This window comes from Lampetra planeri, chromosome 3, assembly GCF_965212315.1.
Source record: "Lampetra planeri chromosome 3, kcLamPlan1.2.h2, whole genome shotgun sequence".
NCBI lineage: Eukaryota > Metazoa > Chordata > Hyperoartia > Petromyzontiformes > Petromyzontidae > Lampetra > Lampetra planeri.
The window spans coordinates 11,076,152-11,102,906 of record NC_136109.1 but is presented as its reverse complement, the minus strand read 5'-3'; the positions used below and the strand labels follow the sequence as shown (position 1 = coordinate 11,102,906).

General features: G+C 53.3%; 1 protein-coding gene across 1 annotated transcript in view; it reads right to left on the bottom strand.

Annotated features, from left to right (window-relative positions):
- Positions 1-2,065: 2,065 nt before the first annotated feature.
- Positions 2,066-26,755, bottom strand: part of TRAPPC13 (trafficking protein particle complex subunit 13) — a 39,839-nt gene continuing 15,149 nt past the window's right edge. The window contains exons 5-13 of the mRNA XM_078620587.1: positions 20,912-21,042; positions 19,818-19,890; positions 19,524-19,568; positions 17,612-17,629; positions 6,628-6,767; positions 4,789-4,984; positions 3,837-3,937; positions 3,047-3,194; positions 2,066-2,259 (exon numbers count right to left, since the gene is read on the bottom strand). Coding sequence (XP_078476713.1) covers positions 2,131-2,259; positions 3,047-3,194; positions 3,837-3,937; positions 4,789-4,984; positions 6,628-6,767; positions 17,612-17,629; positions 19,524-19,568; positions 19,818-19,890; positions 20,912-21,042 — 981 coding nt within the window. The 3' untranslated portion in view covers positions 2,066-2,130. The remainder of the gene's footprint in view (positions 2,260-3,046; positions 3,195-3,836; positions 3,938-4,788; positions 4,985-6,627; positions 6,768-17,611; positions 17,630-19,523; positions 19,569-19,817; positions 19,891-20,911; positions 21,043-26,755) is intronic.

Genomic DNA, 26,755 nt, shown 5'->3' with positions numbered 1-26,755 from the left:
ATTGTAGAGTGTAGTGTATAGTAGTGTAGTGTATAGTAGTGTAGTGTATAGTAGTGTAGTGTATTGTGTATAGTAGTGTAGTGTATAGTGTAGTGTATAGTGTAGTATACTAGTACAGCACACCGGTGTGTTGGAGAGCCAAGCCACAACATTTACAATCTGAGCACGACGTTTCGCCAGTAATTACCACTAGCTTCATCAGTGCCCGCGCAAAACTGACCGATGCATACAGCAAGGGATAACACGCAAAACAAATCCAATTTTAACACCATTACTATCCATAATAGAAGGCTTCTGTAAATGTGGGGTTTACTAACGAGTTTTGTTTTACGTGACAAACCTCGTTTCTAATTTGCTGTCGTCATCGTCATCATCGTCGTCATCGTCATCATCGTTATCGTCGAGGGCATCGTCGTCGTTGTCGTCATCATCATCACATTTAAACTCTTTGGTTCTTTCGGTAAAGTCACGCAGGTTAAAAAATTTAATAAAAAATTTAAATAAAATAAAAAATAGAACTACATGAAATCACGACGTTTCGGAACCACAGTAAGAAACAAAAATTACTGTGGTTGTCCCACCTGATGACGGAAGCTTGTGTTGCTTCCAAAACGTCGTTATTTAATTTAGTTATTTCTATTTTTTATGTTCTAATTTTTTTTTTTTTCACCTACGTGACTTTACAGAAAGAACCAAAGAGTATGGATCATATTCATATTTACACAAACCCCCCAAAAAAACCCCACTATTATTGGAAAACACAAATCAATATATACGACGATGGGTCAGTGCAGCACCCGCTTATAAAACTCTCACCAGCACTGCCGACCACCTCCTGGCCACATCAAAGCCCTGCAAGGGTTTGGGGCATCTCTCCTCCCCGAGGGGCACAAAAAGACGAACATTCCCCCGTGTAGCCTGTAACAGACTGTTGGGGGCAAGTGCTGCGAGCGAGCAGCAGCAGCACCTATGAAGGCCGGCACGGCACACGAGGAGGGAGGTGAGGGTGGCCAGCAAAACCACGCCCGACCGACCGCCTTCGTCTCCCCCTAGTGGCGATGTTTACACGTCACACCCAGGTACTCATTTGAGGCCGAGTCGACCTAGGGGAGGGCCCAGGATCGGTTCAGATAATCGCTGTGACCGCGCACGCCACTGGAAAGAATGATTATGATGATGATAAGGATGACGAACATGATGACGACGATGACGATGATGACGACGATGATGATGACGACGACGATGATGGCCACCGTCAAGCGTAGAGATTGATTTCAGGTGAGGTGATGGCGATACCGGGGAGTGCATCTCTCTCCCCTCTCGCTCACCGTCGCCGTCGGCTACTCGTCAAGTGGGGCGCCACGGTGGCTCGGAGATGTTGACTACCTCGCCCAGTATGCAGGAGGTCGTGGCTTCGATCCCGACCCTGACGACGCCTGCTGCTGTATATTTGGAGTTTGCGTGTCTCTCTCTCTCTCTCCCTGTAGTCGTGTGGATTTATCTTCTCCGGATCCTCGAAGTTTTCTTTATTTTGTCTTTCTCCCTGCCCCCGCATTTAGAATCGACGTCACACGTGCTCAGAGAGTCATTTGGCCGCCGCTTTAAATTTCCACACGACGACGACGATAAGTCCACTCCGTCGTTGAGCTATCGTTTCCGATAGCCAGGTCGTTTCTGGGAGAAAAAAAAATAACTACACACACAGCTCAGTGGGGGAAGGGGGGTGGGGCGGCCCCCTTTCCTTAGCTGGTCAAAACATAAACAACTAAGAAGGTATTGTTTTGGTTCAGGCGTGGCCCACGCCGCCTCAAGGCCCCGGGCGACGTCAGCGGAGGAAAAGTGCGTTGACGAGTTTCTCTCAAGGGGGGAGTGGGGAGGTGATCGATTTGAAGATCATCGACGACGACGACGACGGCCGCAGAGGCCTGGCGAACGCCGCGGACGTTCCTGACCCCCCCCCAAGAACGAGGGGGGGTCGGGGTGAGACAGAATGGAGTTGGGTGGAGGCGTGGGGGGGGGCGGGGCGGGGCAGCCCCCCCTTCTCCTCATCCTCCTCCTCTTCTCCTCCGTCCCCCGTCTACGATGTCGGCACCTCCTCCGCCACCACCTCCACCTCCTCCGTCTCCCCATCTACAACGCCACCGCCACCTCCTCCTCCTCCTCTTCGTCCTCCTCCGACAGAACCAGCACCTGGGCTACGTCGTCGAACTCATAGGTCCTCTTGAGGAACGTGTCGGTCAGCCGGATTCCAGACACGCTCTGCCAGTGGAGGGGGGTGGGGGGGGTGATGGGAGGGATGGGGGGGGGGGCAAAGAAGCAGTCAATTGTGAGACAAATTCTGGCAAATTTCGATTTAAAGCTTTCGTGACTGCAGGGATTCATCTCCTTCAGACGCTGTCCTTCCGACAGACCTGATCTTCACCTGAGGACGGCTGCTTGCGTTGTGGCCGAAACGTCGTGAGAATTGTATTTTATTGTTTCATTTTTATTATTTTATTATTCCCCTTCTACGTGACTTTACCGAAAGAACCAAGAAGAGAAATTCCAGCAAATCGCACCCCCCCCCTCCCGCCCCGATGAGGCTGGTTGTTGTTGCTGCTGCTGTTGTAATCGCCAGCGGAACGTCACACAGCTACTTGAACTGGGCAATTATTATATTATTTTATTACGTTTTATTTTTGTTATTTTATTATTTCCCTTCTACGTGACTTTTCCGAAAGAACCAAGAAGAAGATGGGTAAGTGTTCTTTGTGGGTGGGGCAAGCCCCACCCCCCACCCGTCCCCCCCCCCACCCGTCCCCCCCCCCCCCCCCCAACTACCCCCCACCCCCTTCACCTGCAGGCCAGGCATGGTTGGCAGCAACATGAGCGCAGCTTGGCGGCCCCCTAACCTGCAGGCTGGGCAAGACTGGGCAAGGCTGACGAACCCCCCCCCCCACCCCCCCTCCACACGCCCCTCCCTCACCTGCAGGCCGGGTATGGCTGGGCAAGACTGGGCAAGGCTGACGAAGCCCCCCCACCCCCCCTCCACACGCCCCTCCCTCACCTGCAGGCCGGGCATGGCCGGCAGCAGCATGAGCGCCGCTTGGCGCGACGAGGCGCTGGGCAGGCGGCCCAGGTCCCTGGCGAGAAGGCCGCACCAGCAGAGGGCGTCCGAGCTGCGCAGCTCCAGACGGAGGTCCATGGTGCGCTCGCTGCGCCAACGACAACGCCGACATTGTCGTCATCATCATCGTCGTCGTCATCATTGTCGTCGTCATCATCATCGTCATCATTGTCGTCGTCATCATCGTCATCATTGTCGTCGTCATCATCATCATCGTCATTACCGTCGTCATCATCGTCGTCGTCATCGTCATCATCACCATCGTCGTCATCATCATCGTCATCATCGTCGTCATCATCGTCGTCATCGTCGTCGTCATTGTCGTCATCATCATCATCGTCGTCGTCATCATCATCGTCGTCGTCATCATCATCGTCGTCGTCGTCATTGTCGTCATTGTCGTCATCGTCGTCATCATCGTCGTCATCATCATCATCGTCATCATCATCGTCGTCATCTTCGACATCGTCGTCATCATGTTCGTCATCCTTATCATCATCATAATCATTGTCTTCGTCATCATCGTCGTCGTCATAATCACTGCCGACGATGATCTGATAATGATAATGATGATACTGGTGATGCTGATGACAATGTTGATACCCCTGATGATGCAGACGAGGATGCTGATGCTAATGACGATAACGACGATGCTACTGACAATGACGATGATGATGATGGCGGTGGTGATGTTGACGATGGTGGTGATGTTGACGATGGTGATGTTGACCTGCAGTTGGTGATTTTGAAGGCCACCGTGAAGGGCTCCTCCAGGTGGGCCATGTCAGGGATCGTCTCGATCTCTAAGCGCACGTCCCCGTAGCCCGGGGCCTGCAGACACGGACACACGTCACCACCGCCACCATCATCAACATCAACACATCACCAACATTAACACGACTTCACCAACATCACCAAATCACCAACATCATTAACACCACATCGCCAACATCACCATCAACGCCATCAACATCATCAACGCCATCAACATCACCAACATCAACATCACCACCATCATCAACATCACCACCATCACCAACATCAACACCACTTCACCCACATCATCATCGCCATCATCAACATCAAACTTACCAGCTCCTACTCCTCCCGCCCTACCTCTCCAACCCACCTCCCTCCCACTATCTCCACTTCCTCCCCTCCCAACCCCATCACCAACATCATCACCATCGCCAACATCGTGGCATCAACCTTACCACCTCCCTCCCTCCCCCTCCTCTCTCTCTCAGCCTCCTCCTCCCCTACCTCCCTCCCACTATCTCCACCTCCTCCCCTCCCAACCCCATCACCAACATCAACACCACTTCACCCACATCAACATCATCACCATCGCCAGCATCACCGTCGCCAACATCGTGGCATCAACCTTACCACCTCCCCCTCCTCTTTCTCTCTCTCAGCCTCCTCCCTTACCTCCCTCCCACTATCTCCACCTCCTCCCCTCCCCAACCCCATCACCAACATCAACACCACTTCACCCACATCAACATCATCACCAACATCATCACCATCGCCAACATCACCAACGCCAACATCGTGGCATCAACCTTACCACCTCCCCCTCCTCTTTTTCTCTCTCTCTCAGCCTCCTCCCCTACCTCCCTCCCACCCCCTCCCCCCACCTCCCCCCACCTCACCCCCCCCCCACCCCCAACAACACGCACCACGCGCTGCAGCTGGCTGGTCTGCAGCCTGCCTCGCTCGCCCAGGTTGGTCCGCCACACGATGTCCATCTTGCCGATGTGGGTGACCCCGCGCAGTCCCCCGGCGCCCGCCTTCTCCGCCACGTCGGGGCGGGCGCGCAGCCGGTACAGGAACTGCCGCGTCTCGCCGGGGCCCAGGTAGCGCCCCTCCGACAGCCTGGCGCGGTGGTGGCAATGGGTGGGTGGTGGTGGTGGTGGAGATTGGTGGGTGGTGGTGGTGGGGCGTGGTGGTAGTGCGGGGTGGTGGGTGGTAATGGTGGGTGGTAGTGGTGGGTGGTAGCAGTGGGTGGGTGGGTGGTGGTGGGTGGTAGTGTTGGGTGGTTGGGTGGTGGTGGTGGTGGGTGGTAAGGGACATTTGTTACATTCGCACCATCCCATCAGCACTGGTTGGCTATGTACGGTGCAAAAAAATGTCATCGTACGTACAAACGTACCACCACCAAAGATCCCCCCGTGGAACCTAAACAGACTGTCGGGGCAAGTGCTGTGAGCGAGCAGCACCTGTGAAGGCCGGCATGGCACACGAGGGGGGTGGGTGGCCAGCACCACGCCCGACCACCTTTGTCTCCCCAGTGGCGATTGTTTACTACACACCGCACCAGCTACTCATTTGAGTCGACCTAGGGGAGGCCCAGGACCAGTTCAGATAATCGTCACCGGTGTTAGTGGCCGTGAGCGGGATATCTAAATCGGAACGACGGGTTCGTAGCGCAGCGCGCTAACCACTGCACTTGCCCAACAGTCTGTCACAGACTATATGGGCGGGGGGGGGGACCTTTGTCTTTGTCACGTCATCTTTCGAGACCGCGAATTATGATTCAAAGGGAGGTGGAGGGTGGAGGAGCGCTGGGGAGGTGGAGGGAGGAGGAGCGGTGGGGGAGGGGGAGGGTGGAGGAGCGGTGAGGGGGTGGAGGGTGGAGGAGCGGTGGGGGAGGGGGGGGGTGGAGGAGCGGTGGGGGAGGTGGAGGGTGGAGGAGCGGTGGGGGAGGTGGAGGGTGGAGGAGCGGTGGGGGAGGTGGAGGGAGGAAGAGCGGTGGGGGAGGTGGAGGGTGGAGGAGCGGTGGGGGAGGTGGAGGGTGGAGGAGCGGTGGGGGAGGTGGAGGGTGGAGGAGCGCTGGGGAGGTGGAGGGAGGAGGAGCGGTGGGGGAGGTGGAGGGTGGAGGAGCGGTGGGGGAGGTGGAGGGTGGAGGAGCGGTGGGGGAGGTGGAGGGAGGAGGAGCAGTGGGGGAGGTGGAGGGTGGAGGAGCGGTGAGGGGGTGGAGGGTGGAGGAGCGGTGGGGGAGGTGGAGGGTGGAGGAGCGGTGGGGGAGGTGGAGGGTGGAGGAGCGGTGGGGGAGGTGGAGGGAGGAGGAGCGGTGGGGGAGGTGGAGGGAGGAGGAGCGGTGGGGGAGGTGGAGGGTGGAGGAGCGGTGGGGGAGGTGGAGGGTGGAGGAGCGGTGGGGAGGTGGAGGGAGGAGGAGCGGTGGGGGAGGTGGAGGGTGGAGGAGCGGTGGGGGAGGGAGGAGAAGGAGGAGCGGTGGGGGAGGTGGAGGGTGGAGGAGCGGTGGGGGAGGTGGAGGGTGGAGGAGCGGTGGGGAAGGTGGAGGGTGGAGGAGCGGTGGGGGAGGGGGAGGGTGGAGGAGCGGTGGGGGAGGTGGAGGGTGGAGGAGCGGTGGGGGAGGTGGAGGGTGGAGGAGCGGTGGGAGAGGGTGGAGGAGCGGTGGGGGAGGGGGAGGGTGGAGGAGCGGTGGGGGAGGTGGAGGGTGGAGGGTGGAGGAGCGGTGGGGGAGGTGGAGGGTGGAGGAGCGGTGGGGAGGTTACCGTGATGCGGGGTCGGTGTCCACGACAGCGTTGAGGGGCGCGACGGCGTACAGCGGAGACGGCTCCAGCCACACGCGCTCCACGCACATGGGCGACGACGTGATGTTCTGGATCTGGGCCTCCAGGAAGACCTCCTCGCACTGCACGCACGGCGGCGGCGGGGGGGGGGGCAGGGGGATCAGGAGCAAGACGGTGAATTGCGGGGGGGGGGGGCGCACGCGCGCACGGATACGAAAGTAAACAAACACGGATACGAAAGTAAATAAACATTTGCAGCACGCAGACACGCGCACAACGCTCACACACAGAAACTCGCGCAATGGACACACGCGCAGCACACACCAACACAGAAACTTGTGCAGCGCACAGACACATACGCAGTGCGCACACACACACAGACAAGCGCAGAGACATGTGCATAAACAGAAGCATAGCTATAAAGAGCTACACAACAACCACAAACACCCGTGCACACACATCTTGCACACGTTCTTCACACCCACATCCTACACAAAGATATTTCACACGCACACAATCTCACACAGAGACATCACACACATCACGCACACAACACACACACAGAAATCTCACACACACACACGTAACATACACACACCTCACACATCACGCACACAACACACACAGAGAAATCTCACACACACACGTAACATACACACACCTCACACATCACGCACACAACACACACAGAGAAATCTCACACACACACACACGTAACATACACACACCTCACACATCACACACACAACACACACAGAAATCTCACACACACACACGTAACATACACACACCTCACACATCGCGCACACAACACACAGAGAAATCTCACACACACACAGACGTAACACACACACCTCACACATCACACACACAACACACACACAGAAATCTCACACACACACACGTAAGATACACACACCTCACACATCGCGCACACAACACACACAGAGAAATCTCACACACACACACGTAACATACACACACCTCACACATCACGCACACAACACACACACAGAAATCTCACACACACACGTAACATACACACACCTCACACATCACGCACACATCACACACAGAGAAATCTCACACACACACACACGTAACACACACACCTCACACATCACGCACACAACACACACACAGAAATCTCACACACACACACACGTAACACACACACCTCACACATCACGCACACAACACACACACAGAAATCTCACACACACACACGTAACATACACACACCTCACACATCACGCACACAACACACACAGAAATCTCACACACACACACACACGTTACACACACCTCACACATCACGCACACTACACACACAGAGAAATCTCACACACACACAGACGTAACATACACACACCTCACACATCACGCACACAACACACACACAGAAATCTCACACACACACACGTAACACACACATCTCACACATCACGCACGCAACACACACACAGAAATCTCACACACACAGACGTAACATACACACACCTCACACATCGCGCACACAACACACACACAGAAATCTCACACACACACAGACGCAACATACACACACCTCACACATCACACACACAACACACACAGAAATCTCACACACACACAGACGTAACACACACACCTCACACATCGCGCACACAACACACACAGAAATCTCACACACACACACACACGTTACACACACCTCACACATCGCGCACACAACACACACACAGAAATCTCACACACACACACACACGTTACACACACCTCACACATCACGCACACAACACACACAGAAATCTCACACACACACAGACGTAACACACACATCTCACACATCACGCACACAACACACACAAAGAAATCTCACACACACAGACGTAACATACACACACCTCACACATCACGCACACATCACACACACAGAAATCTCACACACACAGACGTAACACACACACACCTCACACATCACGCACACAACACACACACAGAAATCTCACACACACACAGACGTAACACACACATCTCACACATCACGCACACAACACACACACAGAAATCTCACACACACAGACGTAACATACACACACCTCACACATCACACACACAACACACACACAGAAATCTCACACACACACACACACACGTAACATACACACACCTCACACATCACGCACACAACACACACACAGAAATCTCACACACACACACGTAACATACACACACCTCACACATCACGCACACATCACACACACAGAAATCTCACACACACACAGACGTAACACACACACACCTCACACATCACGCACACAACACACACACAGAAATCTCACACACACACAGACGTAACATACACACACCTCACACATCGCGCACACAACACACACACAGAAATCTCACACACACACAGACGTAACATACACATCTCACACATCACGCACACAACACGCACACACAGAAATCTCACACACACACGTAACATTCACACACCTCACACATCACGCACACAACACACACACAGAGAAATCTCACACACACAGACGAAACATACACACACCTCACACATCACGCACGCAACACACACAGAAATCTCACACACACACACACACGTAACATACACACACCTCACACATCGCGCACACAACACGCACACAGAAATCTCACACACACAGACGTAACATACACACATCTCACACATCACGCACACAACACACACACAGAAATCTCACACACACAGACGTAACATACACACCTCACACATCACACACACAACACACACACAGAAATCTCACACACACACAGACGTAACATACACACACCTCACACATCACGCACACAACACACACACAGAAATCTCACACACACACACACGTAACATACACACACCTCACACATCACGGACGCAACACACACACAGAAATCTCACACACACACACGTAACATACACACACCTCACACATCACGGACGCAACACACACACAGAAATCTCACACACACACACGTAACACACACACACCTCACACATCACGCACGCAACACACACACAGAAATCTCACACACACAGACGTAACATACACACACCTCACACATCACGCACGCAACACACACAGAGAAATCTCACACACACACACGTAACACACACACACCTCACACATCACGCACACAACACACACACAGAAATCTCACACACACACACACGTAACATACACACACCTCACACATCACACACACAGAAATCTCACACACACACAGACGTAACATACACACACCTCACACATCACACACACAGAAATCTCACACACACACAGACGTAACACACACATCTCACACATCACACACACAACACACACACAGAAATCTCACACACACACAGACGCAACATACACACACCTCACACATCGCGCACACAACACACACAGAGAAATCTCACACACACACACACGTAACATACACACACCTCACACATCACGCACGCAACACACACAGAAATCTCACACACACACACACGTAACATACACACACCTCACACATCACGCACACAACACACACACAGAAATCTCACACACACACAGACGTAACATACACACACCTCACACATCGCACACACACTACACACACACAGAAATCTCACACACACACAGAAATCTCACACACACACGTAACATACACACACCTCACACATCACGCACGCAACACACACACAGAAATCTCACACACACACACGTAACATACACACATCACGCACACATCACACACACACACGTAACATACACACACCTCACACATCACGCACGCAACACACACACAGAAATCTCACACACACACGTAACATACACACACCTCACACATCACGCACACAACACACACAGAAATCTCACACACACAGACGTAACATACACACACCTCACACATCACGCACACAACACACACAGAAATCTCACACACACAGACGTAACACACACATCTCACACATCACGCACACAACACACACAGAAATCTCACACACACAGACGTAACATACACACACCTCACACATCACACACACAACACACACAGAAATCTCACACACACAGACGTAACACACACATCTCACACATCACGCACACAACACACACAGAAATCTCACACACACAGACGTAACATACACACACCTCACACATCACGCACACAACACACACAGAAATCTCACACACACACACGTAACATACACACACCTCACACATCACGCACACTACACACACACAGAAATCTCACACACACAGACGTAACACACACATCTCACACATCACGCACGCAACACACACACAGAAATCTCACACACACACACGTAACATACACACACCTCACACATCACGCACGCAACACACACACAGAAATCTCACACACACAGACGTAACATACACACACCTCACACATCGCGCACACAACACACACAGAAATCTCACACACACACAGACGAAACACACACACCTCACACATCACGCACGCAACACACACACAGAAATCTCACACACACACACGTAACATACACACACCTCACACATCGCGCACACAACACACACAGAAATCTCACACACACAGACGTAACATACACACACCTCACACATCACGCACACACACACACACACAGAAATCTCACACACACACAGACGTAACATACACACACCTCACACATCACGCACACAACACACACACAGAGATCTCACACACACACAGACGTAACACACACACACCTCACACATCGCGCACACAACACACACACAGAAATCTCACACACACACAGACGTAACATACACACACCTCACACATCACGCACGCAACACACACACAGAAATCTCACACACACACAGACGTAACATACACACATCTCACACATCACGCACGCAACACACACACAGAAATCTCACACACACACACGTAACACACACACACCTCACACATCACGCACACTACACACACAGAAATCTCACACACACACAGACGTAACACACACATCTCACACATCACGCACACAACACACACAGAGAAATCTCACACACACACGTAACATACACACACCTCACACATCACGCACACAACACGCACACAGAAATCTCACACACACAGACGTAACATACACACACCTCACACATCACACACACAACACGCACACAGAAATCTCACACACACACACGTAACATACACACACCTCACACATCACGCACGCAACACACACACAGAAATCTCACACACACACACGTAACATACACACACCTCACACATCGCAACACACACACAGAAATCTCACACACACACAGACGTAACACACACATCTCACACATCACGCACACAACACACACACAGAAATCTCACACACACACAGACGTAACACACACATCTCACACATCACGCACGCAACACACACACAGAAATCACACACACACACACACGTAACATACACACACCTCACACATCGCGCACGCAACACACACACAGAAATCTCACACACACACAGACGTAACATACACACACCTCACACATCGCGCACACAACACACACACAGAAATCTCACACACACACACGTAACATACACACACCTCACACATCGCGCACACAACACACACACAGAAATCTCACACACACACACAGACGTAACATACACACACCTCACACATCGCGCACGCAACACACACACAGAAATCTCACACACACACAGACGTAACATACACACACCTCACACATCGCGCACACAACACACACACAGAAATCTCACACACACACACGTAACATACACACACCTCACACATCGCGCACACAACACACACACAGAAATCTCACACACACACAGACGTAACATACACACACCTCACACATCACGCACACAACACACACACAGAAATCTCACACACACAGACGTAACACACACACACCTCACACATCGCGCACACAACACACACAGAGAAATCTCACACACACACAGACGTAACATACACACACCTCACACATCGCGCACACAACACACACACAGAAATCTCACACACACACACACACGTTACACACACCTCACACATCACGCACACAACACACACAGAGAAATCTCACACACACACAGACGTAACATACACACACCTCACACATCGCGCACACAACACACACACAGAAATCTCACACACACACACACACGTTACACACACCTCACACATCACGCACACTACACACACAGAGAAATCTCACACACACACAGACGTAACATACACACACCTCACACATCACGCACACAACACACACACAGAAATCTCACACACACACACGTAACACACACATCTCACACATCACGCACGCAACACACACACAGAAATCTCACACACACAGACGTAACATACACACACCTCACACATCGCGCACACAACACACACACAGAAATCTCACACACACACAGACGCAACATACACACACCTCACACATCACACACACAACACACACAGAAATCTCACACACACACACGTAACATACACACACCTCACACATCGCGCACACAACACACACAGAAATCTCACACACACACACACACGTTACACACACCTCACACATCGCGCACACAACACACACACAGAAATCTCACACACACACACACACGTTACACACACCTCACACATCACGCACACAACACACACAGAAATCTCACACACACACAGACGTAACACACACATCTCACACATCACGCACACAACACACACAAAGAAATCTCACACACACAGACGTAACATACACACACCTCACACATCACGCACACATCACACACACAGAAATCTCACACACACAGACGTAACATACACACACCTCACACATCACGCACACAACACACACACAGAAATCTCACACACACACAGACGTAACACACACATCTCACACATCACGCACACAACACACACACAGAAATCTCACACACACAGACGTAACATACACACACCTCACACATCACACACACAACACACACACAGAAATCTCACACACACACACACACACGTAACATACACACACCTCACACATCACGCACACAACACACACACAGAAATCTCACACACACACACGTAACATACACACACCTCACACATCACGCACACATCACACACACAGAAATCTCACACACACACAGACGTAACACACACACACCTCACACATCACGCACACAACACACACACAGAAATCTCACACACACACAGACGTAACATACACATCTCACACATCACGCACACAACACGCACACACAGAAATCTCACACACACACGTAACATTCACACACCTCACACATCACGCACACAACACACACACAGAGAAATCTCACACACACAGACGAAACATACACACACCTCACACATCACGCACGCAACACACACAGAAATCTCACACACACACACACACGTAACATACACACACCTCACACATCACGCACGCAACACACACACAGAAATCTCACACACACACACACACGTAACATACACACACCTCACACATCGCGCACACAACACGCACACAGAAATCTCACACACACAGACGTAACATACACACATCTCACACATCACGCACACAACACACACACAGAAATCTCACACACACAGACGTAACATACACACCTCACACATCACACACACAACACACACACAGAAATCTCACACACACACAGACGTAACATACACACACCTCACACATCACGCACACAACACACACACAGAAATCTCACACACACACACACACGTAACATACACACACCTCACACATCACGGACGCAACACACACACAGAAATCTCACACACACACACGTAACATACACACCTCACACATCACACACACAACACACACACAGAAATCTCACACACACACAGACGTAACACACACACACCTCACACATCACGGACGCAACACACACACAGAAATCTCACACACACACACGTAACATACACACACCTCACACATCACGCACACAACACACACACAGAAATCTCACACACACACAGACGTAACATACACACACCTCACACATCGCGCACACTACACACACAGAGAAATCTCACACACACACAGACGTAACATACACACACCTCACACATCACACACACAACACACACACACAGAAATCTCACACACACACACGTAACATACACACCTCACACATCACACACGTAACACACACACCTCACACATCACACACACATCACACACACAGAAATCTCACACACACACACGTAACATACACACACCTCACACATCACGCACACATCACACACACAGAAATCTCACACACACACGTAACATACACACACCTCACACATCACGCACACAATACACACACAGAAATCACACACACACACACGTAACATACACACACCTCACACATCACGAACACAACACACACACAGAAATCTCACACACACACAGACGTAACACACACACACCTCACACATCACGCACGCAACACACACACAGAAATCTCACACACACACAGACGTAACACACACATCTCACACATCACGCACGCAACACACACACAGAAATCTCACACACACAGACGTAACACACACACACACCTCACACATCACGCACACTACACACACAGAAATCTCACACACACACAGACGTAACATACACACACCTCACACATCGCGCACACAACACACACACACAGAAATCTCACACACACACAGACGTAACATACACACACCTCACACATCACACACACTACACACACAGAAATCTCACACACACACAGACGTAACATACACACACCTCACACATCACGCACACATCACACACACAGAAATCTCACACACACACACGTAACATACACACACCTCACACATCACACACACAACACACACAGAAATCTCACACACACACACGTAACATACACACACCTCACACATCACACACACAACACACACACAGAAATCTCACACACACACACACGTAACATACACACATCTCACACATCACGCACACTACACACACACAGAAATCTCACACACACACACACACGTAACATACACACACCTCACACATCACGCACACAACACACACAGAAATCTCACACACACACACGTAACATACACACACCTCACACATCACGCACACATCACGCACAGAGAAATCTCACGCACACAGACGTAACACACACACACCTCACACATCACGCACACAACACACACAGAGAAATCTCACACACACACACACGTAACATACACACACCTCACACATCACGCACACAACACACACACAGAAATCTCACACACACACAGACGTAACATACACACACCTCACACATCACGCACACAACACACAGAGAAATCTCACACACAGACGTAACATACACACCTCACACATCACGCACACACACGTAACATACACACATCACGCACACAACACACACAGAGGCGCGGCTCTCCAATGGGTCTCATGCGTCGCTCACGGCCACCCACCACTCCAATGGCACCCCCCGCTGCCGTCAATTAAAACTACGGCAAAGCGGCGGCTGTGGCGATGGTGGTGACGGTGGTGGTAGTGGCGGCGGTGGTAGTAGCGGTGGCAGTGGTGGTGGCAGCGGTGATGGTGACGGTAGCAGTGGCAGCGGGGGCAGCTGTGGCGATGGTGGTGACGGTGGTGGTAGTGGCGGCGGCGGTAGTAGCGGTGGCAGCGACAGTGGTGGTGGCAGTGGTGGCAGCGGTGGCAGCGGTGATGGTGACGGTGGCAGCAGGGGCTGCTGTGGTAGTGGTGGTGGCGGTGGTTGCGGAGGAGAGCAAAAGCTATCGGCGCAACGCGGCCCCCCCCCGTTGGGGATTGAAGCGAAAGGCCCAAAGCACCCAAGTGGGGGAAACTGGAAGACGACTTCAGCGGCGGAGCTACGACAGCGAGCCGCGTGCGCCGCACAGAAGCCTCCTGGTCCACGGAACCCAGAGAGTCTGCTGCTGCGATGACGCTACCGCTCCCGCGATGATTCTACCGCTGCCCCGATGATTCTACCGCTGCCCCGATGATTCTACCGCTGCCCCGATGATTCTACCGCTGCCGTGACGACGCTGCCGCAACCGCGATGATTCTACGCGATGATTCTTCTGCTGTCGCAAAGTCGCTGCAGCTGCTGCCGCGTTGGCAGCAGTGTGGTAGCGTAGCGGTTATAGCAGCGGGCAGTGCTGCTGCACTACAAACCCGGGGGGTGTGGGGTAGGTGAGGGTAGACTGGGGGGAGCGGGGGGGGGGGCCGACGGGGGGTGGGGGGGGGGGCGCCATGCAGAGTGCAGAATGTCAACGCGACAGCACGTGTCTTGAGACACACACACAAAGACAAAGATCCCCCGTATATCCCTGTGTTGGGGCAAGTGCTGTTAACGAACACCTATGAAGGCCGGCACGGCACACAAGGGGGTAGGGTGGCCAGCACCACACCCGCCCGCCCGCCTTTGTCTCCCCAGTGACGATGTTTACACACTGCATCAGGCACTTGTTTAAGGCTGAGTCGACCTAGGGGAGGCCCAGGATCGGTTCAGACAATCGTCACTGGTGTTGAGCCGTGAGCGCGGGAATCCAACTCAGGCCATAGCCGGGTTCGTACCGCCATTACGCTACCACTCCCCACGCACGCACACACGCACGCACACACGCACGCACACACGCACACACGCACGCACGCACGCAGGGTTCGCAGAGAGCCACCGCCACCGCCACCACCGCCACCGCCACCACCAGCAGCAGCAGCGCACGCAGAAGGCCACGGTGACGCAAACGGCACGCGGCCCCCCGCGCGGCTACGGTGAAACGGTAGAAAACCCGCGGCGGGGGGTTGGGGTTAGTGGGGGGGCAGCGTCCGGCGTTGCGGTTAGGCTGAAGGCGGTGGCAGGGGGGGGGGGGAGCGGGGGGTGAGGTGGGTGGCACCACCGGGGCCATCAAACCCAAGGGTAGAGATAAGCAGGGGGGTGGACAATGCGGGGGAGGGTGGAGGATGTTACCACTGCACTGAGTTCGTCCTACAGGGATGGAGGGTGGGTGGGTTCGGTGGGTGGGGTATGGGGAGAGACAGAGTCGCAGATACAGACAGCAAGTCGCAGACGGAGACAGTGAAGCGGACAGGAACGTGGACGGACACGTACGAGAGACGTCGAGAGATAGAGGCAAGGGGCCCAAGGCAAACACAGAGAGCGAGACGGAGAAAGAGAGACATGCAGAGAGAGAGAGACATAGGGAAATTGACAGAAGTAAAGGGAGAGATGCGAAAAGAAATGACGAGAAAGACAGAGAAACGTAGGGAGATTGGCAGTCGGACAAAGAGAGAGATCCAGAAAGAGGCACAGACAGAGAAAGAGAGGGATGGGGAGTGGATAAAAAAGATGTTGGAAAATTGTGAGAGGCACAGGTGGTGTTGGGAGGGGTGCGGTGGGGGGGGGGATTCACAAGGAGAGAGGGGTGGGGGTGGGAGGGAGGGAATGAGGGTGGGGAATGAGAAAAATAAAATTCAAGCGGTTACAATGAGCAAAATTAAACCAAACAACGCAACCGAGAATCCACAGCCTGAAAAATCACACAACAACAACAAAATCATAACATGCATTATCCAAACACGTATAGCGACGACTTTGGATTTCATACCAAACATATTTGATACTTGGGGCACGGAGGGCTGGTGGTAGTGGCTAGCGCACAGCGCTACGGAATCCCCGAGTCTGAGTCCTGACCGCAACCAACCTCAGGATCGGTCATGGCAGCCACAACCGTGGTGGTGAGGTGTTAACTCCCTCGCCTGGTGTACAGGAGGTCGTGGGTTCGATCCTGACCCTGACGCCTGCTGCTGTATATTTGAAGTTTGTGTGTCTCTCTCTCTCATCATCATCACGGTGGCTATGAGATGTTAACTACCTCGCCGGGTACGCAGGAGGTCGTGGGTTCGATCCTGACCCTGACACCTGCTGTATATTTGAAGTTTGTGTGTCTCTCTCTCTCATCGTCATCAAGGTGGCTAGGAGATGTTAACTCCCTCGCCTGGTATACAGGAGGTGGTGGGTTCGATCCTGACCCTGACGCCTGCTGCTGTATATTTGAAGTTTGTGTGTCTCTCTCTCTCATCATCATCACGGTGGCTATGAAATGTTAACTACCTCGCCGGGTACGCAGGAGGTCGTGGGTTCGATCCTGACCCTGACGCCTGCTGTATATTTGAAGTTTGTGTGTCTCTCTCTCTCTCATCATCATCATCACGGTGGCTATGAGATGTTAACTACCTCGCCTGGTATACAGGAGGTCGTGGGTTCGTCCTGACCCTGACGCCTGCTGTATATTTGAAGTTTGTGTGTCTCTCTCTCATCATCATCACGGTGGCTATGAGATGTTAACTACCTCGCCTGGTATACAGGAGGTCGTGGGTTCGTCCTGACCCTGACGCCTGCTGTATATTTGAAGTTTGTGTGTCTCTCTCTCTCATCATCATCACGGTGGCTATGAGATGTTAACTACCTCGCCGGGTACGCAGGAGGTCGTGGGTTCGATCCTGACCCTGACGCCTGCTGTATATTTGAAGTTTGTGTGTCTCTCTCTCTCTCATCATCATCATCACGGTGGCTATGAGATGTTAACTACCTCGCCTGGTATACAGGAGGTCGTGGGTTCGATCCTGACCCTGACGCCTGCTGTATATTTGAAGTTTATGTGTGTCTCTCTCTCTCTCTCCCCCCGTGACCCCGTGGATTTTTCTGCGGGTCCTCACGGTTTTTCCCTCCACATTTAGACTCGACGTCATGCATGTTAAAGAGTTGTTTGGCTGCTATAAATATCCACGCGACGTCGATGATAAGCCACTTCGTCGGGCTATCGTTCTGTGATGGCCGGGTTGCTTCTGAACGAGAGCGATACGGCTCAGTGGGGCCTTACCTCGGCGTTGTAGAACTTTGTCTTGACTTCGAGAGGCTTCAACACCTGCGGCGGAAAAAAATGAAAGTTGAACCATTTTACGTCGAAAGAACTTCAAGTTTTATTTTTTTCTTTGTCGCAGATTTCAATCCCGATCGTGCTAGCGGGGCGGGGGGCGGGCGGGGGGGGAGAGAATGGCCCTGCCGGAAGCGGATATCAAAGAACCGCTTCTGAGAATCTACTTCTCAGTGACCGCGAATGGAGAGGGCAAAGATGGGGGGGAAGTAGGGGGGTCGGCGGGAGTGCGAAGCTCACCTGGAATTTGAAAAACTTTCGGAAGTAGAGCTTCTCCGCGCTCTGCGTGGCGTAGCTGACGGCGCACACGAGGCTGTGACGGGAAAAGCCGAGGGGCGGGCGGTGATTGAACCACATGGGGTAGGGGGATAACACGCCTCGTGCGCGCATGCCTGTACGTGCATGTGTCTGCTGTCACGTATAAACGCTGCAGGGCGGTTAGCGCACTGCACCACGAACCCAGCGACCCGAGTTCGATTCCCGCTTACGGCCACCAAGTTTTCAAGTTTCAAGTTTAATTTGTTAGGTATAGCCCTGTGAGCCATTCGGCCCTTGAATCGAGTGCAACCGCAACAAACAAAAAACAAAAACATGAACAAGAAAACATCTTAAAGTGACTAAGTGCAAACAGAAAATCCAAGAAAAGACAGCAAAATATTGCAGAAAAATCACCGTACACCAACACTGTGTGCAAAAATCCCAGTGGGATTCAAGTCAAACAACAACAACCACAAGACAACTTAGATTAAGGCCATCAGTCTAACTCTGTACTACAACAAAACAAACATGGCCAAACCAAAAACTTTTCGAAAATCACCAAAATAAAGCCATAAAAGCAATGAAACAGTGATCATAGGAACTGTGACCAAATTTTCACAATAAACGACGTAAACAACATGTACCACCAAACTCTGCAGCCATAGCTGGCTGCATGAGTCACTCCACAACAGCAGGAGCATCAGTCGGAGTATTAAAATTTTTCAATGCACCTTTAAATTCAGCACACTAAATCAAAACACAGATCATACTTTTCAGCGATCATCCGGAGCGAAACATTGTATTTTAGGCCACTTTTAGGCCACACCAACACTGGTGACGATTATCTGAAACGAACCTGGGCCTGCCCTAGGTCGCCTCAGCCTGAAATGAGTACCTGGTGCGGTGTGTAAACATCGCCACTATGGAGACAAAGGCGGCCGGGCGTGGTGCTGGCCACCCACCCCCTCGTGTAGGCCGTGCCGGCCTTCATAGGTGCCGCTGCTCGCGAACAGCACTTGCCCCGACAGTCTGTTAGGGGCTACACGGCGGGGGGGGGACCTTTGCATTTGTCTCACATGTGAGTTCCCAGCTCCTTGACCTCGTGGTGGATGACGTCGTCGATGCAGCTGTCCGGGTGCAGCTCGGCGGCGGGGAGCGTCGAGCCCCCCGACAGGTTCAGCCTCTGGCTGCTCGTCTGCAGGTCGGCCTCAACCAGCCGGGGTGGGTACGGGGTACGGGGCGGGGGGGGGGGCACAGCAAAACCGTTAACTCTCCTATATTTGACGTTTTCGTGACTGCGAGGATTCATACTAATAATAATAATAGTTCAATTTGTAACGCGCGCAAATTTGCAGACGTAGTGGCCGCAACTCAGAGGTGCGGAGCCAAGCTCAGAGTCGCTCAAAAGCACGATTGTAGAGGTGAGTTTTTAAGTCTCTCTTGAAGGAGGCGATTGAGGTGATGCTGCGAATGTGCAGAGGGATGGTGCTCCAGACTGTTGGGGCTGCCACCGAGAAGCGGCGCATAGACATGACCATCCTGGATCTTGGTTTTTTCGAGTAAAGTCACGTAAGGTAAAAAAATAAAATTACAAAAAATGACTAAAAGTAATAATAGAAATAAAGTAAAATAATAAATCACGACGTTTCGGAGGCAACACAAGTCTCCGTCATCGGGTGGTTCATGCTCCGCGACTTTACCGAAAAAACCTAAGAGTACGTCAACTCTCCGTTGCGCGGTCTGCCCGACTAAAGCGCTCCGTGCCCACCGTACGGAGCCCAAACGTTGCCCGCCGGAGGCGCGGGGGGAGGGCCGACAAGACTACACGCAACAACAAAGCCAGTCCTAAAGATACTAGTTTTCAGTCGAGATTTAAACGTGCATAGATCCACTCGTTACGCACGTAATAAAGGTCGCTGAAGCGACTTCTGGAATCCGGTCTTTATTCCTCTTTCATTATGTAATAAAGGACTCGATCACTGGGTCTGTCTCCGTTGTCCTTTATTTGGGTTCTTTACACTTGTCCCACACGGCCCTCGCTCAGAGCCTCCCCGCTTGGCAGCTCCACAGCTGCCTTCGCTCCCGTAGCCTTCCGCTCTCCTGCAGCTCCGCTGCAGGTCCCTGGTGCAGCCCTCCGGCTGCTCTCACTGCAGCTCCACCGCTGCTCCCCGTTCCTCCGTGCTCGGTCACCGCTGGCCGACGGTGCCGAGTCTTACTGTGTGTGTGGCGATCTCGCCACTCCCCAACCTCCGCCCTGCGTGGCCTCACTGTGTCTCTGTCCCCAACACTCTCCCGTCTCTTCCGGTATCTCTCCCTTAAGACCTCACCCCTCTCTCTCACGTGACCTAACTCCTCCCCCCCGTGACGTCATATCCGCAAGGCCGTGTACGCCCGCATTACAATTACAACACTCCTTCACGCTGCTGACAGACAGCGTGAGAGGGATAGAGAGAGAGAGACGTGTGCAACCACGTGGCAGCCTGGACCCCCGCTCTCGCGTGGCCTCTCCCCTTCGTCCGTTCCCGTTCTGACCACGTGTTGTTCGTCTCCACCCTTATTTAATACCCGGGTCACGTGGTACCTTTCCACCAATCCTGGTTAGCCTCTATGGAATCTTCCAGACTCCACCGTAGGTTCCCGGGACCACGCCCCTGACTCGTCTCCCCATTGGCTATGGCCAAAGCCAGCAGAACCAATCCTCTACTTATAGCTGTCACCTTTCTATTACGTCAGGGCCACGCCCCTAGGCTTCCCTCCATTGGCTATGGACCAGGACCGGCAGAGCCAATCATCGTGACGAGTTGTGATCCGTCAGCGACCCAGATATATCCTCACATTACACACACAAAAGTGTTTGGACAAATGAACCACAATACCTGGATGATCTCGTCAAGGAGCATGAACCATCGCTAGAGAACTCCGGCCATTGTCAACAACGGCGGCTTTTGGCCGGCCATCGAACGAAGACGGTCGCTGCATCGCGCGGCGCTTTCAGATGCGCTTCTGCGGCCGTCTGGAACGCTCTTCCTTCCGATATTAGGAAGCCGCTGGAGCTATGCACTTTTAAATCATCTAGATCAGTGGTTCTTAACCTTGTTGGAGGTGTAGTGGTGATACGCGCTGGGTGTATACGTCGTGTGCCAGCGCGTATGTACGGGTGTGTGTGTGGTGACGCGCGCTGACGGGGAGGAGCAGGCGTCAGTGCGCGGGTGGGGGTAGTGCTGCTGATTGGCTGTGTGCCGGTGACGCGCTGAGAGGGAGTGATCGGGTGGCAGCGCGGTGTGATTGGTCGGGGAGTGGAAACACGCGCTGGGCGGAACCGGATCGTAGAGATAGCGCGTGGTGATTGGGTAACTGAGGAGCGGTGCCGACGTTGAGGTCCGCATCCGCTCCGTCTCCCGGGAAGAAGAGAGATATAAGGTGATGCACAGAGGAGTAGGGGGGCAGAAGTGGAACCATCTAAGAATGAAGACGAAGGTGCAGAGATAGAGCCCGGAGAGGAGAGGAATGGAGAGTAGAGGAGAGTAAGGTATAAGTGTGTAGCCAGAGAGAGAGAACGGTCTACACAAGCTGAGTAATGTATAGTGTGTAGCCAGAGAGAGAGAACGGTCTACACGAGCTGAGTAATGTATAGTGTGTAGCCAGAGAGAGAGAACGGTCTACACGAGCTGAGTAATGTATAGTGTGTAGCCAGAGAGAGAGAACGGTCTACACGAGCTGAGTGATGTATAGTGTGTAGCCAGAGAGAGAGAAAGGTCTACACGAGCCGAGTATGCATACGGTGTAGCCAGAGAGAGAGAAAGGTCTACACGAGCCGAGTATGCATACGGTGTAGCCAGAGAGAGAGATGCAAAGTCTACACGAGGCGAGTGGAGAGTGTAGCAGAGGCGCAGAGTCTACACGAGACGAGAGAAGAGTGTAGCCGAGGCGCGGAGTCTACACGAGGCACAGAGAGCCAGCAGCACAGAATCTAAGAGAGTCAAGAGAAGCGTAGGGTGGAGAGAAGAGGTCACGAGTTGTACCGTTGTATGGTGACCGCATTGTGAAGAAGAGAGGCCACGCGTTGTATCGTTACAAGTCAAGATTTAATAAAAGAAGTGTGTTCCCGTCAAGGAGTTTCCTGCCGTCATTTTCCAATACTTCATCTGGCGTCAGAAGTGAAACGGGCTTCCAAGCATGGAGACAAGGAAGACCCGTAGGACCCACGGGATTGACCGCGAGGAAAACCTGGACGACTCGGGGCCGCTGGTGGCGGGGGGTGAGGAGGAGGACTTGCCCACGCTACAGGATCCGTCGACGGCGCCGGCCGAGCGACCGGGGACCGACGCCGGGCTTCGTGAGGCGCACTCCCGACTGGCGGAGCTGCTGCTCGCCGCCGCGTCCATCTTGGCGGAGATCAGCTCGTCGGGAGGAGCGGGGACGGTGGGGGACATTTTACAAGGTCGCCCCGCAGATTCCCGCCAAAACGAATGGGGGATTCCCGCCATTGCGCCTGGGCCTACTTTTGGCGGGAACGGCGAGCGCCACGTGGTGGTGGGTTCCCAAGCGCGCGCATCGACGTCATCAGCGCGCGAGGGGGTCCGCCATTTTACGTCTGCTGCTGGAGCCGCCATCTTACACACCGACGGAGAGGCGGAGAGGAACCACGAGGCGGATGACTTCATTTTTCAGCAGCGCCTGCCCACGTTGTCAGCCTTCAAGGCGGAAGGCGGAGACTGGGGCCAATTTCAGCGAAGGTTTTTGGCGCATCAAGAGATGTCAGCGTGGTCCGATGCTACGGCGCTGCGGGCGTTGCCCGCCATGCTGGACGACGATGCGCTCGCGGCCTTCAGGGCTGCACGGAAGTCGGACCGCTCCACGCTGAAGGATGCGCTGGGTTTGTTGGCCAGGGTCTACGGACCTCCCTCGGCGTGCCGCCATCATTTCTACGCAAGACGGAAAGCGGCCACGGAGACCGCGCTGGCCTATCGCACGGCGTTGCTGGCTCTTGCTGATTCCTGCGTTCCCTCGGATGGACGAGGAGGGCCAAGACGCGATGGTTTTGGAGCAGCTGCTTAAGTTGGCGCAGGACCTGGGGGTCCCTATCAACACAGCTGACGAGATTGATATTTCTTCTTTGAGAGTCGCCACGAGTATTCAAGCGCACGAGGCCCTACAACGGAAGCAAGGCGTTGGTTGCAACGCTGCTGTCGTCGCAGCCCCGGGTTTGGTGGTCGCCGAACCCCAAGTCGTCAGCCCACGAGAGGAGGCGTTCGCCACGGGACGACCAGGGGACTGGAGGCCGGGGGCCCGGTCGCCTCTGCGATCGGGCCGAAAGTCGGAGCAACCAAGATCTACTCCGACCCTCGTCACGTGCTATAACTGCGGCCTCCAGGGCCACGTGGCGTCCGGGTGCCGCGCTCCGCGGCAGCGCGCCATGGGAGCTCGGCTGGACGACGACCGAGAGCCCAAGTCATCTCTACAATCCCCGGCAAGTCGCGGCACCTCACACGCTCGGCCTGTTTATTCGGCACACATGGGACGCCGCGTTGCGGCGGAGGAGGGCCGGTTAAGGTTCGGGGATTCGGTTCGGCGAGGGGGGTTCGGCCGGGACCAGGGAGACATTGAATGGGCGGAATTGGGGCATAGAATTGTGGCTGCTTCGGCGGGTTCGTCCGTTGTTACGGGATCTATTGATGGGGTTGAGATTAGGGTGTTAGTGGACACGGGGGCATCGGCAACTATTATATCGGACCTCATTTATAATATTCTTCCAGTCCAATGTCGTCCGCTGCTTCCAGTGGATGTGCCATTTTACGCCGCTAATGGGGGATCGTTGGGCATTATCGGTCAGGTTAGGGCGTCCATTTGCATTGGAGATATCAAATTATCGGGACCCGTTTTCGTTTCGTCTTCCTTGGCAGTTCCGTGTCTTTTGGGCACTGACTTTTTGGCTAAAATGCCCATTAAAATTCTTATCGATCAACGATGCATTGAACTGCCATCGGGTCGCCGGATTTCATTTTTGACGGGCCCTACTGACATTCGGACGGCGTGCGCTACGATACAAGCGGTGGCGACGCAGACAGTGCAAGTGCCCCCGGGTTCACAGATGTTGATTCCCCTCCGGTTGCGAAAACCATGGGTGAGGGAGGCTTCGGGACAGAGTATGCTTTTGGGTCCTTCTAACAAGGCTGTCGGGGGTCTTGATTTATCGGTGGCTCACACTTTGGTGCGGGCTGACAGGGATCCGTTTGTGATGGTTTTGAACGCGGGGTCGCGACCAGCTGTCATCCCGCAGGGCACCGTGCTGGCTCACGCGGCGCAGGTTCCTGGGGATGATGGGTTGGTTGCGCAGGTGGGCTCGAGCCCCGCGCGGAACGTTGAGCCAAGGGAAGACCTTGAGTGGGTCCATTCGTTATGTGCCGCCTCGGACGATTTGTCGGCGGCGCAGTTGGGTGCGCTGCGCGAGTTGCTCATTGAATTCTCTGATGTATTCAGTAAACATAAGTATGACATTGGGTGCACGGATTTGTTGCACCATCACATTGAAACGGGCGATGCGGCGCCGGTCAGGCTAAATCCCTTCCGACTGAGTCCCGTGGAGAAGGAACATGTTCAGTCGGCTGTTAACGATATGCTAGAAGCCGATATTATTTCACCCTCCTCTAGCCCGTGGGGAGCGCCTATTGTGCTGGTTAAGAAGCAGGACGGGTCCCTGCGATTCTGCGTTGATTTCCGTCGCCTGAATAAGATCTCTGTGGCTGACGCGTATCCGCTCCCCAGGATGGATGAGTCCCTCGATGCATTGTCTGGTGCGCGATATTTTTCGACTCTTGATTTGTTATCGGGGTTTTGGCAGTTGCCGCTCGACGAAGAGTCGAAACCTAAGACAGCATTTCGGACTCCAGGGGGGCTGTTCCAGTTTAACCGGTTACCCA